Source organism: Dasypus novemcinctus, chromosome 2 (genome assembly GCF_030445035.2).
Source record: "Dasypus novemcinctus isolate mDasNov1 chromosome 2, mDasNov1.1.hap2, whole genome shotgun sequence".
Taxonomy (NCBI): Eukaryota; Metazoa; Chordata; class Mammalia; order Cingulata; family Dasypodidae; genus Dasypus; species Dasypus novemcinctus.
In genome coordinates this window covers 76,397,359-76,413,536 of record NC_080674.1, presented here as the reverse complement: position 1 = coordinate 76,413,536, position 16,178 = coordinate 76,397,359, and the positions used below count along the sequence as shown (strand labels likewise).

Sequence of the window (16,178 nt, the reverse complement as noted above, 5' to 3'; positions counted from 1 at the left end):
GGAAAAGAAGACATAACATAGGAAAACCAAAGAATAAAATGTGGAAGTAAATAAGATAATTGAATGTGAAGAGATTAAACTCCCTAATCAAAAGATAAAGGCTGACAAAATGGATAAAAATAACATAAGCCATGCATATGCTGCCTCCAAGACTCACCTTAGACACAGGGAACCAAATTGGCTGAAAGTGAAAGGTTGGAAAAAGATACTCCACATAAATAATAACCAAAAAAGAGCGGGGGTAGCTATAGTAATATCCGACAAAACAGACTTTAAATGCAAAAAAGTTATGATACAGAAGGCCATTATATAGTAATAAAAGGGACAATCTATACCAGGAAAAAATAAGTCATAAATGTCTATGGCACCTAACCAGGGTGCTAAATATACATGAGGCAAATTCTGGCAAAATTGAAGGGAGAAAAATACATGTCCACAATAATAGTTAGAGACTTCAACACACCAATCACATCATTAGATAGAACAACTGGACACAAGATCAACAAGGAAACAGAGAACTTGAACAATATGATAAGTGAGCTAGACCTAAGAGGCATATACAGAACATTGTACCCAAACTCAGTAGATTATACATTCTTCTCAATTGCTCATCTTTCTCCAGGATAGACTGCATGTTAGGTAACAAAACTCTTCCCAATAAACATAAAAAGATTGAAATTATAAAGAGCACTTTCTCAGATCTTATAGGAATGAACTGGAAATATTAAATAGACAGGAAGGAGGAAAATTTGCAAATGTGTGGAGGCTGAACAACATGCTCCTAAATAATCAGTGGGTCAAAGAAGAAATTTTAAGTGAAATTAGGAAATATATTGAGATGAATGAAAATGAGAACATGACTTACCAAAACTTTTGAGGAAGCAGCTGTGTCTCAAGCAGTTGAGTTCCTATTTACCACATGGAGGACCCAGGTTTGATCCCTGGAACCTCCAGGTAAAAAAAATTTTTTTTTGGATACAGTGAAGGCAGTCCTGAGAAAGAAATTTATAGCCCTAAATTTCTTTATTAAAAGTGAAGAAAGAGCGAAAATAAAAAATCTAAGTGAACAACTGGAGAAACTAGAAAAAGAACAGCAAATGATTCCTAAAACAAGCAAAAGGAACAAAATAATAAAGATTAGAGCAAAGATAAATGAAATTGAGAACAACAACAACAAAAAAATAGAGAGATAAAAAACAAAACCAGAAGCTGCTTCTTTGAGAAGAACAATAAAATTGACAAACCACTAACTAGACTACAAAAAAAAAAAAGTGCTGGGAGGGAGATGTAAAGAAATAAAATAAAAAATAAAAGGCATAAAATTAGAAATAAAAGGCACAAAATTACAACTGACCCTACAGAAATATAAAGGATCATAAGAGGATATTATGAGACCCTGTATGCCAACAAACTAGATGACCTAGATGAAATGGACAAATTCCTAGAAATACAGAAACAACCTAAACTGACAGTACAAGAAACATAAGAGCTTAACGAACTAATCACTTTAGGGAGATTGAATCAATACCTAGAATTGACTTAACCAAAGAAGTACAGGACCTATATGCAGAAAACTATAAAACAATGTTAAAAGAAATTGATGAAGACCTAAACAAATGGAAGGACATTCTGTCTTCAAGGACTGGAAGACTAAATATCATGAAGATATCAATCCTACCCAAACTGATTTATAGATTCAATGCAATGCCAATTAAAATTCCAACAGCTGGAAACAGCTGTGGCTCAATCAGTTGGGCTCCTGTCTAGCATATGGGAGGCCCTGGGATGTAAACTCGCCTGCACACTGCGGAAAGCTGCCTAGCCCACAGATGCTGCAGAGAGCTGACTCAGCAAGATCATGCAACAAAAAAGATGAGACAAGCAAAAACACAGAAGAGCACGCAACGAATGGACACAGAGAACAGACAGCAAGCAAGCCACAAGTGGGGAGGGGATATTAAATAAATAAACAGACACAGAACAACACACAGCGAATGGACACAGAAAGTAGACACTATGCAAAAAGCCACAGGGGAGGGGGGCGGGATCAAAAAAAAATTCCAACAGCCTACATTAGAGAAAGAGAGAAGATAATTACCAAATTTATCTGGAAGGGAAAGTGCACCCAAATAGCCAAAAGAATTCTAAAAAAGAAGAGCAATATGGAGGAATTTCACTGCTTGAGCTTAAAACATATTACAAACCTATGTGGTCAAAACAGCATGGTACTGGCATAAAGATAGACACATTGATCAGTGGAACAGAGGTGAGAGTCCAGAAATATACCCTCACCTCTTTGGCCAAATGCTTTTTGGCAAACCTACCGAAGTTATGTTAATGGGATAAATAGTTTCAACAAATGGTGTGGGGAGAACTGGCTATCCATAACCTAAAGAATGAAAGAGGACCACTATCTCACTCCCTATACATGAACCAACTCAAAATAGATAAAAGACCTAAATATTAAACCCAGGACCACAAAACTACTAGAAGAAAATTTAGGGAAACATCTTAAAGACCTTGTGGTAGTGGTGGTTTTATGGAACTTACATTACTTATGGAACAAAAATAGGTAAATCGGACTTCCTCAAAAGTAAATACTTTTGAACCTCTCAGGACTTTGCTAAAAGGGTGAAATGGCAGCCCACTCAATGGGAGAAAATATTTGGAAATCACATATTTGACAAGGGTTTAATATCCATGATATTTAAAGAGATATCACAACTCAACAATAGAAAGACAAATGACCGATTAAAAAAGGGCAAACTACTTGAATATACACCTGTGCAAAGAAGAAATTCAAATGGCGAAAAAAATACATGAAAAAATTTTCAACATTACTAGCGATTAAAGAAATTCAAATCAAAGCTACGAGATATGATTTCATATGCAACAAAAACAGACACAGATTCCAGGTCCCACTGACAAGCAGACACAGAAGAACACAAAGCGAATGGACACAGAAAGCAGACAACTAGGGGACAGGGAAAGGGAAGGGGAGAGAAAAAAAAATCTTAAAAAAAAAAAAGAACCATAAGTTTTGTGGAGTATGTGGAGAGCTAGGAACACTTATTCACTGTTGACAGAAATGCAAAATGGTACAGTCAGCTGGAGGACTGGCAGTTCCGAAAGAAGTTGAACACAGATATGCCATGTGACCTGGCAATACTACTACTAGGTATATACCCAGAAGAAATGAAAGTAGTGACATAAACAGAAGTCTGCACACCAATGTTCATAGTGGTGCTATTCACAATTGACAAAAGTGGAAACAACCCACATGTCCATCAACTGATGAATGGATAAAGACACTATGGTGTATTCACATGATGGAATATTATGCAGCTGTAAGAAGAAATGAAGTCATAAAGTATATGACAACATGGATGAACCTGGAGGACATTATGTTGAATGAAGCAAGCCAGACACAGAAGGACAAATACTGTGCTACTATGAACTAAATATATTGTGTAATCTAATGGAGTTAATAACTTGAATATGGGTCATCAGAAAATAGAATGACGTTAGAGAACAGAAAGGTGAGGTTAACTTGTACAGAATGGTAAAAAGGATGTGCATTTATCTTTGAAAACAGAAAATGTGAAAGTCCAACATAATGTTTGTAACTAGTAATACTATTATGTGGTATAAAATGGTTTAAAGGGAAAGTCTAAGGCCATGTATATTACTAAAAGGAGAGCTAGGAATGTAACAGGGGACTGTATAGCATAGTAAAACCACATGTGAAATCAAATATGGGTAAAATTACATATATAAAACCATTTTTCTTTGAATCTGAACACTGTATGTTAATACTAAAAGATTTTAATATCAAACAAAAAAATATGCTAAATGAAAGAAACAAGACATAAAGTGCTACATATTATATGATTCCATTTATATAAAATATAAATATAAATCAATTTATAAAGATGAAATTAGATTAGTGGTTATGTAGGACTGGGGAAGGACTGCTAAGAGGTATGGAATTTTCTTTGTGGAGCAATGAAATTTCTCTAAAATTTTTTATGGTGATTAATGCACAACATTGTGATTATACTAAAAGCTGTTAATTATATACTTTGGATAGCTCATTTACATATATGTAAATATATCTCAATAAAACAGCTTAATAAATAATTGTGCAAGAATAGTCATAAATAGTAGCTATGTACAGCAGGTAAAGCACTGAGGAATTGAGAGGTGAAGAATTTTCTTATTTGTTTCTGTTTTTGTTATTATTATTATTGAAATAATGAAAATGCTCTAATAATTATTGAAGTGATGAATGCACTACTATGTGATTGTACCAGATACCACTGATTGTACATTCTGGACGAACCTGTATGTTCTATTAATATGTATCAATAAAAATGATTTGTTTAAAAAATAAACAATACATTTAAGGACTCTCAATTCTGTTCCACTGTTCTATATGTCTATTGTTATGGCAGTACAACACTGCCTTATCACTGTAGCTTTACAGTTAGTTTGAAAAGCAGAAAGTTAAAGACCTCCAACTTTGTTCTCAATCAAAACTGTTTTGGCTATTTTAGGTATTTTGCATTTTCATATAAATTTTAGGACCTGCCTGTCAATTTCTGACAAACAAACAAAAACAGCTGGAATTTTGAAGAGGATTATGTTGAATCTATGATGAATTTGGGGAGATCTGCAATCTTAACAGTACTGACTCTTCTAATCCATAAACATGGAATATCTCTCCATTTAGATATTCTTTAATTTCCCTGAGCAAATTTTCAGTGTACATGTCTTGTCCTTTTTAGGGTTAAACTTATCCATAATTATTTTATTCTTTTTTATGCTATTGTGAAGGGAATTGTATTCTTAATTTCAGTTTCAGATTGTTCATTGTTAAAAATTCTGTTCATCTTTTCATATTGAGCTGGTGTTCTGTAACCTTGCTGAACTATTATTAGTTCTAAAAGATATTTTTGCAGATGCCTATGGATTTCCTATATACAAGATCATGTAATCTGTGAATAAAGGTAGTTTTAGTTCTTCCTTTCCAATCTGGATTCCTTTGATTTCTTTTTCTTATTTTTTCTTTACTGACTAGCCTGATTTTGTCTTTTTTTTTTTTAAAGATTTATTTTATTTATTTCTCTCCCCTTCCCACACCACAGCTGTCTGCTCTCTGTGTCCATTCACTGTGTATTCTTCTGTGACTGCTTCTATCCTTATCAGCGGCACCAGGAATCTGTGTTTCTTTTTGTTACGTTATCTTGTTGTATCAGCTCTCCGTGTGCATGGCACCATTCTTGGGCAGGCTGCACTTTCACGCTGGGCAGCTCTCCTTACGGGGTGCACTCCTTGCGCGTGGCGCTCCCCTACATGGGGGACACCCCTGTGTGGCACGGCACTCTTTGCATGCATCAGCACTGCACATGGGCCAGCTCCACATGGATCAAGGAGGCCCAGGGTTTGAACCGCGGACCTCTCATGTGGTAGACGGATGCCCTATCCACTGGGCCAAGTCCACTTCTTGACTAGCCTGATTTTGGACACTCCACAACTATGTTGAAGAGAAGAAGAGAGTGAAATCAAACATCCTTGCTTTGTTTCTGATCATACAGGTAAAACCTTGAGTCTTTCACCAGTAAGTGTAATGTAGGTTTCACAGATGCCCTTTTCAGACTGAGGAAGCTCCCATTTCTATTACAAGTATGTGACAGGAGTTTTTATCATGAATGAGAGTGGGATTTTCCCAAACACCTTTTCTGAATCTCCTGAGATGACCATGTGGTTTTATCCCTTAGTCTGTTAATATGGTGTATTATATTAACTGATTTTTGTATGCTAAACTAACCTTGCATTTCTGAGATAAATCCCACTTGTTCAGTATGTACAATCTTTTTTATATATTGTTGGATTCAATTTGCTAATATTTGTTGAGAATTTTTGCATTATAATGATCTATATTCTTGTGATACATTTGTCTATCTTTGATATCAGGGTTATACTGGCGTCATAGAATTGAGTTGAGAAGTATTACTTCTTCTATTTTCTGGATGAATTTGTGGAGTGTTAGCATTATTTTGATGTGCTTCTTCTTTAAATGCTTGATAAAATTCACCAGTGAAGTCATCCAGGTCTGGGCTTTTTTTTTTTTTCCCTTACTTTTAAAAAAATTGCTAATTTAATATTTTCCTTGTTATTATTTTCCCTGTTATAGGTCTTTGGTGGTTTGGAGTTATGTGCCCTAGAAAAACATGTTCTTAATCTTAATCCATTCCTATGGGTTTGACCTTTTGATTAGTTGACTTCAGTAAGGTATGGCCAAACTGAATCAAGTTGGGTCTTAATCCTATTACTGGAGGGCTTATATAAAAGGCCATAGAAAGAGAAGTCCCAGGGAGCAGCCAGAACCTAGAAGAGAAAGGAGAAGATGCTGCCATATTTACTACCAAGTGTCAGAAAAGCCAAGAACCAAGGATCACTGGCACCCAGACCCAGAATGCCATAGCTTTTGGGGAAAAAGCATTGCCTTGCTGATACTTCAGTTTTGGACATCTCTTAGCTTCAAAACCATAAGCCCATAAATTTTTGTTTAAGCCATCAATATATCATGTGGCATTTGTTTTAGCAGCTAGGAAACTAAAATATGGTTTATTTAGATTTTCTCTTTCTTTTTGAGTCCATTTTGGTAATTAGTGACTTTCTAGGAATTTGTCCATTTACTTGGGATTTATTTTAAAAGACTCCACCACCACCCCAACTCCAAAATTCTGTGTGTGTGTGTGGGGGTAACTAAGTGAAAGATATAATTTATGATAAAACACACACACACATATTTATATATAGAGAGGTATATATATAAATTGATATGGAAGAATATTGATATAAAGAATATCTAATGAATTAAAAAAATTTAAAAAAAGAATATCTGACCATCCTGAAAAACAACAAATATCAAAAGATCTTGTTCTAGTAGATATCAAGAGTTATTATAAACTATTATAATTAAAATCATGCTGTATAGTTATAAGAATAGGTAAATAATCCAGTGAAACAGAAAAGAAAGCACCACGTATTAGGATTATTCAATAAATGGTGCTGGGATAGAGAGAAAGGAGAGAGTTAGGATGGAAAGGATCAGATAGGGATATCTAGGATAATTAAAATGTTCTACTTTTTAGTTTGAAAATTAGGTTCATAGGTTTTATTTTTACTATTTTTTAAAATGGTAATGATTTTAAAAATTTTAAAGTCTTAAAAAGAGAAAAAGAAATTAACACAAGGAACACATAAGTACATATCTGTGATATTTAACAACTATTAACATTTTGTCATATTTGCTTCATTGACTTTCTAGGGAAAATGGTTTAAATTACAGAAACCATGATATGTAACCATTCCATGGTTTTTCAGCAGGTATTTTTAAAAATAAAGGCCATTTTATCACTTAATCATAATGTTTTCTGGACAAAATTAACAGTAATTCCTTAAAATTCCCTAATACCCTGTCCATATTCAAATTCCCCTAAGTGTTCCAAATACATTTTATTGCTGATTTGTTCAAACCAATATCCAATTAGGGCCCACATTCTATATTTGATTGTTTCATCTATGAATTCCCTTTTACTTTTATTCTTGCTTTTAAAGTTATATTTATGGTTTATATGCTTAAAATTTCCTCTTACCTCAACTTTTCATTTTGGAATTTTCAAACCTTCAAAAGCTGAAAGAATAATACAATGAACACCTATATGTCCTCACCTATTCACCAATTGTTAATATCCTGCTACACTGGACTTCTCCCCTAACTTCTACACATGTATACAAAAATATGCTTTCCCCCCATTTTTGGCTAAAATATTTGAAAGCAAGTTGAAGGCATCAGTATGCATTTCTTAAGAATAAGGATTTGCTCTTAAATTTATAAATCTTGCTATATATACAATTTATAACATATAAATGAAACTAAAAAGTACTAGAAGAAACCATAAAATAATTTTTTATAACCTTGGAGGAAACCATTATTTACTACACAAAAAGAAGCAAAACAAAAAATTTCTGTAGAACAGAAACTGCAGAAGAAAAAACAAAAGATAAAACAATAATCCAATGAACAAATGTGCAAAGGATAGGAATAGTTCATGAAAAAGGAACTACAAATAGCTTTTTTTTTTGTCTTTATTTTTTTTAATGTTACACTAAAAAAATATGAGGTCCCCATATACCCCCCACCCTCTCCCCACTCCTCCCCCCATAACAACAACCTCCTCCATAATCATGAGACATTCATTGCACTTGGTGAATACATCTCTGATTTTAATCCATATATTGGTGGTAGAGTGTAAACTGGTACAACCACTATGGATGGCAATTTGGCAATTCACAAATACTACTAATGCAAAGATCCTTTTGCTGTATATGAATTTGGTAGAGCAATTCCACTAGTAGGAATCTTAAAATTACACTTACACATATATAAATTCATGAAGTACAATGTTATTAAACATAGTATTATTTGCAAACACAAATGTCTATAAGTGACTTATATGTCCATCAATAAAAGATTCTGACTGGTTCAATAAATTATAGACTATCCACACAAACAGGAATAAAAAAGAATGAAGAATGAAAATATTATATAATTACTTATACAGGAAGACCTCCAAGTACTATTAATTGGAAAAAAAAAGAATACTACAATTATAGTATTCTATTGGGGTGAAAAAGGGTTATTATATACTCATCTGTTTCTTTGGTATTTTTTTTTTTGAGTTACCAGGGCTGGGTACTGGACTCAGGACCTCACGTGTGGGAAGCCGGAGCTCAACCACTGAGCCACATCGGCTCCCCTGAATTGTTTTTTTTGTTTGCTTGTTGTTTGCTTATTTTAGGAGGTACCAGGAATAAAACCTGTGGGAAGCAGGCACTCAACTGCTTGAGCCACATCCACTCCCCTCATCGTATCTTAATAATAATTTACATATCAAAATATTTAAAATGATAATTAAATGTATAGTCAAAACAACTTATTTTCTTTTAAACAGAAAGTTTAAAAGTTATTAGTTGAAGACATTGAAAGAAACAAGAAACATACCTTTGTGGCTTCCATAATAATTTTGTTAATTTTTTCTTTATCTAATCCTTCCATTCCTGCTTTATTATCATTAAGTCCCATCCTAAGCAGAAGATCATCTTTGCAACTGTCATTCTTCTCTTTTGTGCTATCCATGGTTCAAACTTAAGATTAAAATCTGAAATAGCATACAAAATAAACAGTTTTAAAAATCATCCACAGAGGAGGAGGAAGACACAAAGTTAAAATGATAGAGAAATAAGCCAAAAAACTAAAAATTGATTGTTGGGAATTTAAGAATTTTTAGCAATTGAAACATAATTGATTTTTACAATTACTTTGAAAGAGGTTTGTTAAAATATTATTGAATTTTTCATAGTTTGTAACAAATGTTTCACAACAATGCAAGGTGTTAGTGCTGGGAAGATGTATCAGAGCCTTACATGATAAAAAGCATGTTTGTTTTGTAAATTCATCAAATTTTACTATACATTTACTATTTATGTATGTTCATGTATGAATGATAAGCTTAAATAAAGTTTAAAAACTATTATGCCCAAATTATTTTACTTTTAGAGGGAAGAAAGGAATAATTGACTGCATGCTATACGCTGGACACTATGCATGGTGCTTCACATTTAACCCTTGCTGCAGAATGAAAGGTAGATGTTATTCCCAATTTAAAGAGAAAAAAACCCAAGTCCTAGAACATGTCTAATGACACAAATTCGCTAATAAGTGGCAACATCTGTGTTGAAACCCAGACAAAATTGTGAGATAGGTAGATTTCAGCTACCTTCCCACCTGATGATGCCCCAATTATCATACAACTTATGTCTGGTTTCATGGGCATAGAGTTTAATATCATTTACAAATGACAGATTCAAGTTTTACAGCTTCAGTCCAAATGCCTTTCTGACATCTCAAATTTAATGTGCAAAGTTGATCTTCTCATTGTCTCCATCCCCCAAACCAGCTCCACATAGGGCCTTTTGCATCTCAGTTGTGTTAAAGGCTAATTCCTTCCAAATGCACATGCAAATAACCTTGGCTTCATTCTTGACTCCTCTCTCACACCCCACATCCAAACTGTAAGAAAATCTTGTGGGCTTTGATTTAAAATACATCATGAATTTAACCACTGCTCACTATCTTTTTAAAAAAAATTTATTATTATTATTATTTTTTTATCTTATTATTTATTTATTTGCTCACTATCTTTACTACTTTCATCCTCATCTGAATTGTTATCATTTGTCTGGATTATTGCAATAGCTCTTACATGGTCTCTCTTCTTCTACCTTTGCCATCCTAACAGTTGATTCTCAAAACAGTAGCCCAATTCTTTTATACCAGAAGTCAGATCTGCTGAAAACTATACAATGGCACCCCATCTCATTCCAGAATAAAATCTGAAGTCTTTAAAATGACCTTTAAGGCCTTACAGAGTTTGGATTTGTTACCCGTCTACTCTAATACCCATCCGAAACTCTCTTCCTTGTTTACTACTCTCTAGTGGCACTGGTCTCTTTGCTGTTCCTTGAATATGCTGTGCACACGTTTATCCTGAGTTCTTTGCACAGGCTGCTCCCTCTTCCTAGAGGGTTCTTCCGCCAAATAACCTTTGACTAAACTTCATCTCCTTGAAGTCTTTGCTTAAGTGTCACCTCAATGAGGTCTCCCTATTTAAAATTTTAGCCTGATTATCCTTTCTACCTCCTCTTCCCAATGCTTCTTTCTCTTTTTCCATTGCCCTTATTATTTTCAAACATAATGTATTTCACTTAGTATGATTATTTTCTATCTCCCCCCATGAAAATATAAGCTCCAGGAGACAGGAAAAAAAATTTTTTTAATTGATATATTCCACATGCCTGAAACAGTGCTTGGCAGAGAGTAGGTGAGGTTCTTTATCTGTGGAAAGCAGTATGGTGGTTTCTCAAAATTAAACATAGAATTACCATAGGACCCAGCAATTTCACTCCTAGATATAAAATCAAAGAAAGTGAAATGGGGACTCTATATTTGTACGCCACCATTAAGAGCTGCATTATTCGTAATAGCCAAAAGGTAGAAACAAACCATGAGATCATAAACAAATGAATGGATTAAAAAATGTCATCCATACATGAAATGGAGTTCAGCCTTAAAAAGAATGAAGTTCTGAGACATGCTACAACATGAATGAACTTGAAAATATTATGCTCAGTGAAATAAGCAAGATCTGTAAGGACAAGTATTTTATGATGTCATTTATATGAAATATCTAGAAATGGCAAATTCATAGAGACAGATAGCAATAATCAGGGAAGGAGAGTAAAAGGAGAGGTTGCTGTTGCTTGCTGGATATAACAGTGTTTGAAAGTTTTGGAAATGTTTAAACTGAAAAAACAAAAGATGAGGAGAAAACTGCTTTCCTGAAGTTAATTTTAAAATACTTGTAGTTTCCCCCTATTTCAACAGTAAATATGAAAGAACAAGTATATGAACTAAACAACTTCCAATATATAAACCTTATTGGCCTAAGACATTTGATGGATGAATTGATTTATTAAAGCTTTATGGATTAGAATTAGAATATAAGGTTATTTTGAACATACATATCAGAATGCTCTCTAGGACCTATTAATATTCAAGATTCTAGCTTATATTTATTCTCTGGGAGATTAAATTGCTTGGTAAAATTAGCATGGTTAAATTTCTTTTATGAAGTACTTTCCTAAAATATTTAAACCTTAAAAAAAATACTGGCCCTCCAGGAAGATGGCAACCTAGAAAGACATGGGACTCCCTTCTCTCCTAGAAAAACTGGTAGAGGACAGGCAGAAACAGCCTGGAGAAAAAAATATTCTAGGATTTGGACACCAGGGAAAGGCTGGACACCACCCAGAAGAGAAAGGAACAAAGGAAAAGAATCACGAGGGCAAAACTATGAGTTAAAAACCACAGCTGCCAGCATCCTCTCCCACTCCATAAGCACTTGTGAATTCTCAGGCCTCAGGGACTGGTGGCTACAGATAAAGGGGGCCCCAGGAACCCACTTCCCCAGGAAAGGGGAGAGAGAGGGACACAGCCTAAGGCGGAGTCAGTCAGCTTTTACCCAAAAATTTGGTCTGCTGTGTCCCATGAACCCTTCCAGGCCTGGTGGGACACCACCACTGTTAGCCCTGAAGCCTGCAAGGACCAAAGAAAACCGACCCTCTCAATCTCCCTCTCTACTGACAGTTCTGGTTGTTGAGGATGCAGAAGGGAATGGAATTATTTCCTACCCAGGAAAAAGGAGGGGACTGCCAGCAAAGGGTAGAGAACTGCCTCTGAGAAAGTTTGAATTACCAGGCTCTTAGCTTCCAGACAGGATCCTCTAGTACATTGATGCCATCCCTGTTGTGGCAAACAAATTCCCACCAGGCACTGAACAGAGAGGCTGTCAAAGAGCACCATGTGATGGCGGGCGAAGGAAGAGCACATGAGGAAATAAAAAATTAAGAAGGAGCAGATGTGGCTCAAGCAGTTAAGCTCCCATTTTCCACATGGGAGGCCCCAGGTTCAGTTCCTGGTGCCTCCCGAAAAAAACAAAAACCAATTCAGGGAAGCCAATGTGGCTCAGTGGTTGAGTGCTGCCTTCCCACATACGAGGTCCGTGGTTCAATCTCTGGGCCCTGGTACCTCAAAAAAAAAAAAAAAAAAAAAAAAAGTAAGAGAGGCTTTTCTGGCCTTTACACCCTCCTTCCCCAAGGCCCTAGAACCAGGTCTGCAGCCATTTACTGGATCTTGGTCCAGATTTAAGCAACTAAAGGGATAATTCTAAAGATCCAGAACAGGTTGAACCAAGAATCAAAGAAGAGTAGTCACACAAAAGAAAGAAACTAAGGATCTGAGTAAATTAACCATTCTAATCAGATGCCTAGACATCAGCCAAAAATTACAAGCCATACTAAGAAAATGGAAGATATGGCCCAAGAAAAGGAATATATCAAAGCCACAGAAGAGATACAGATTTGAGACCTGGAAGAATGATAATAAAGAACAGCAAACTAATCCCAAAGCAAAAAGAAGGAAATAAATAATAAAGATTAGAGCAAAACTAAATGAAGTCAAGAGCAAAAAGCAACAGAGAATATCAACAACACCATTTGTGTTTCTTCTTTGGACAGATGTCTATTCAAGTCTTTTGCCCATTTTTTAATTGGGTTGTTTGCCTTTTTATTGTTCAGTTGTAGCATTTCTTTATATATCATAGATCTTAAACCCTGGTTCTTTGAGAAAGATCAATAAAATCAACAAAACCCTAGCTAGACTAACAGAAAAAGGGGAGAAGATACAAATAAATAAAATAAAAAATGAAAGATGTAAAGTTATGACTGACCCTACAGAAATGAAAAGGATTATAAGAGAATATTATGACAAACTGTATGCCAACAAACTAAACAACCTAGATGAAACAAATTCCTAAAAATGTATAAACAACCTACACTGATGCTACAAGAGATACAAGAAGTTAACAAACAAATCAAATTCAAAAAGATTGGGGAAACAGACTTGGCCCAGTGGGTTAGGGCGTCCGTCTACCACATGGGAGGTCCGCGGTTCAAACCCCGGGCCTCCTTGACCCATGTGGAGCTGGCCCATGCGCAGTGCTGATGCGCGCAAGGAGTGCCCTGCCACGCCCGCATAGGGGAGCCCCACGCGCAAGGAGTGCGCCCCTTCAGGAGAGCCGCCTGCCCAGGAATGGCGCCGCACACACTTCCCGTGCAGCTGACGACAACAGAAGCGGACAAAGGAACAAGACGCAGCAAATAGACACAGAGAACAGACAACCGCAGCAAATAGACACAGAGAACAGACAACCGGGGGAGGGAGGGGAATTAAAAAATAAATAAATAAATAAATCTTTAAAAAAAAGATTGAATCTGTGATAAAAAATCTCCCAACAAAGAAAAGTCCAGGACCAGATGGCTTCACAGGTGAATTCTACCAAGCATTTAGAAAAGAATTAAAGCCAATCCTGTTTAAACTCTTCCAAAAAATTGATGAGGAGGGAAAATTACCCAATACACTTTATGAAACCAACATCACCCTAATCCCAAACCCAGATAAAGATGCTACAAGAAAAGAAAACTACAAACCAATCTCTCTAATGAAATGAACATAGGTGCAAAAATTCTCAATAGAAACCAGCAGCATATCAAAGATTTATACATCATGACCAAGTGGGATTTATTCTTGGTATGAAAGGCTATTTGGACATAAGAAAATCAATTAACATAATACACCACATTAACAGATTGAAGGAAAACAAACCACCCGATCATCTCCCTCAATGCAGAAAAGGCATTCAACAAAATCGAGAATCCCTTCTTAATAAAAACACTTTGAAAGACAGGAATAAAGGAAAATTCCTCAATATGATAAAAGACATATATGAAAAACTCAGAGCCAACATCATATTCAATGGGGAAAGGTTGAAAGCTTTCCTCTAAGATAAAGAACAAGACAAAGATGCCCACTGTGACCATTGTTATTCAACATTGTTATTCAACATTGTGCTAGAAGTTCTAGCTAGAGCAATTAGACAAGGCATCCAAATAGGAAAGGGGAAGCAAAATTCTCACTATTTGCAGATGATATGAACCTACATTTATAAATCTCTGAAATGACTATGACAAAGTTACTTGAGTTAATAAATGAATTCGGCAAAGTAGCAGGACACAAGGTCAAAACACAAAAATTAGTAATGTCTCTGCACACTGTTACTGAACAACCTGAGGATGAAATCAAGGGGGAAAATTCCATTTACAATAGCAACAAAAAGACTCAAATACTTAGGAATTAGTTTAACCAACGAAGTACAGGACCTATATGCAGAAAACTACAAAATAGTGTTAAAAGAAATCAATGAAGACCTAAACAAATGGAAGGACATTCTGTCTTCATGGATGGAAGACCAAATGTCATGAAGATGTCAATACTATCCAAACTGATTAACAGATTCAATGCCATACCAATCAAAATTCCAACAGCCTACTTTACATAAACAGAAAAGGCAATTACCAAACTCATCTGCAAGGGAAAGTGCACTTGAATAGTCAAAAATACTCTAAAAAAGAAGAGTGCTGTGGGAGGAATTTCACTGCCTGACCTTGAAACATATTACAAAGCTACAATGGTCAAACAACATGGTACTGACATAAAGATAGATACATCAATCAGTGGAATAGAAGTGAAAGTCCTGAAACACTCCCTCACTTCTACAGCCAATTGGTTTTTGACAAACTTACTCAAGTTATATTAACGGAAGAGAACACTCTCTTCAACAAATGGTGCTGGGAGAACTGGATATCCAGAATTAAAAGAAGGAAAGAAGACCCCTATCTCACTCCCTATACAAGAATCAACTCAAAATGGATCAAAAACCTAAATATAAAGGCCAGGACCATAAAACTACTAGGAAAAATGTAGGAAAACAACTTAAAGACCTTGTGGTAGGCAGTGGTTTTTTGGACCTTACATCCAAAGCATGTGCAACAACAACAAAAATAGATAAATGGTACTTCCTTAAAATTAAACACTTTTGGGGAAGCAGATGTGGCTCAACTGATAGAGCATCCGCCTACCATATAGGAGGTCCAGGGTTTGAATACAGGGCATCCTGGTCCTTGTGGTGAGCTGGCCCACATGCAAGTGTGCCATGCCACGCAGGGGTGTCCCCCACATAGGGGAGCCCCACACGCAAGGAGTGAGCCTCGCAAGGAGAGCTGCCCCACGCAAAAAAAGCGCAGCCCACCCAGGAGTGGCGCTGCATGCAGGGAGAACTGACACAGCAAGATGACACAACAAAAAAGAGACACAGATTTCCGGTGCCACTGAGAATGCAAATGGACCCAGAAGAACACACAGCAAATGGACACAAGAGAGCAGACAATGGGGTGGGGGGGAGAGAAATAAATAAAATAAAATAAAATAAAATAAAATAAAATAAAATAAAATAAAATAAAATAAAATAAAATAAAATAAACACTTTTGTACCTCACAGGACTTCATTAAAAGGGTGAAAAGACAGCTGACTTAAAGAGAGAAAATATTTGGAAATCACATCTCCAATTAGGATTTAATATCCATGATATAT

The 16,178-nt window shown here is 35.6% G+C and overlaps 1 protein-coding gene across 6 annotated transcripts in view; it reads right to left on the bottom strand.

Annotated features, from left to right (window-relative positions):
• POLK (DNA polymerase kappa) overlaps window positions 1-16,178 on the bottom strand; it is a 90,277-nt gene that overhangs the window by 48,659 nt on the left and 25,440 nt on the right. For 5 of the 6 annotated variants that reach the window (XM_058274963.2, XM_004466533.5, XM_023591155.2 and 2 more), the window contains one exon: window positions 9,074-9,230. In XM_058274963.2, coding sequence (XP_058130946.1) covers window positions 9,074-9,208 — 135 coding nt within the window. In that variant the 5' untranslated portion in view covers window positions 9,209-9,230. Of the gene's footprint in view, window positions 1-9,073; window positions 9,231-12,385; window positions 12,719-16,178 lie in introns of those variants that run through there. The other variant, XM_012528271.3, reaches the window with a different exon arrangement.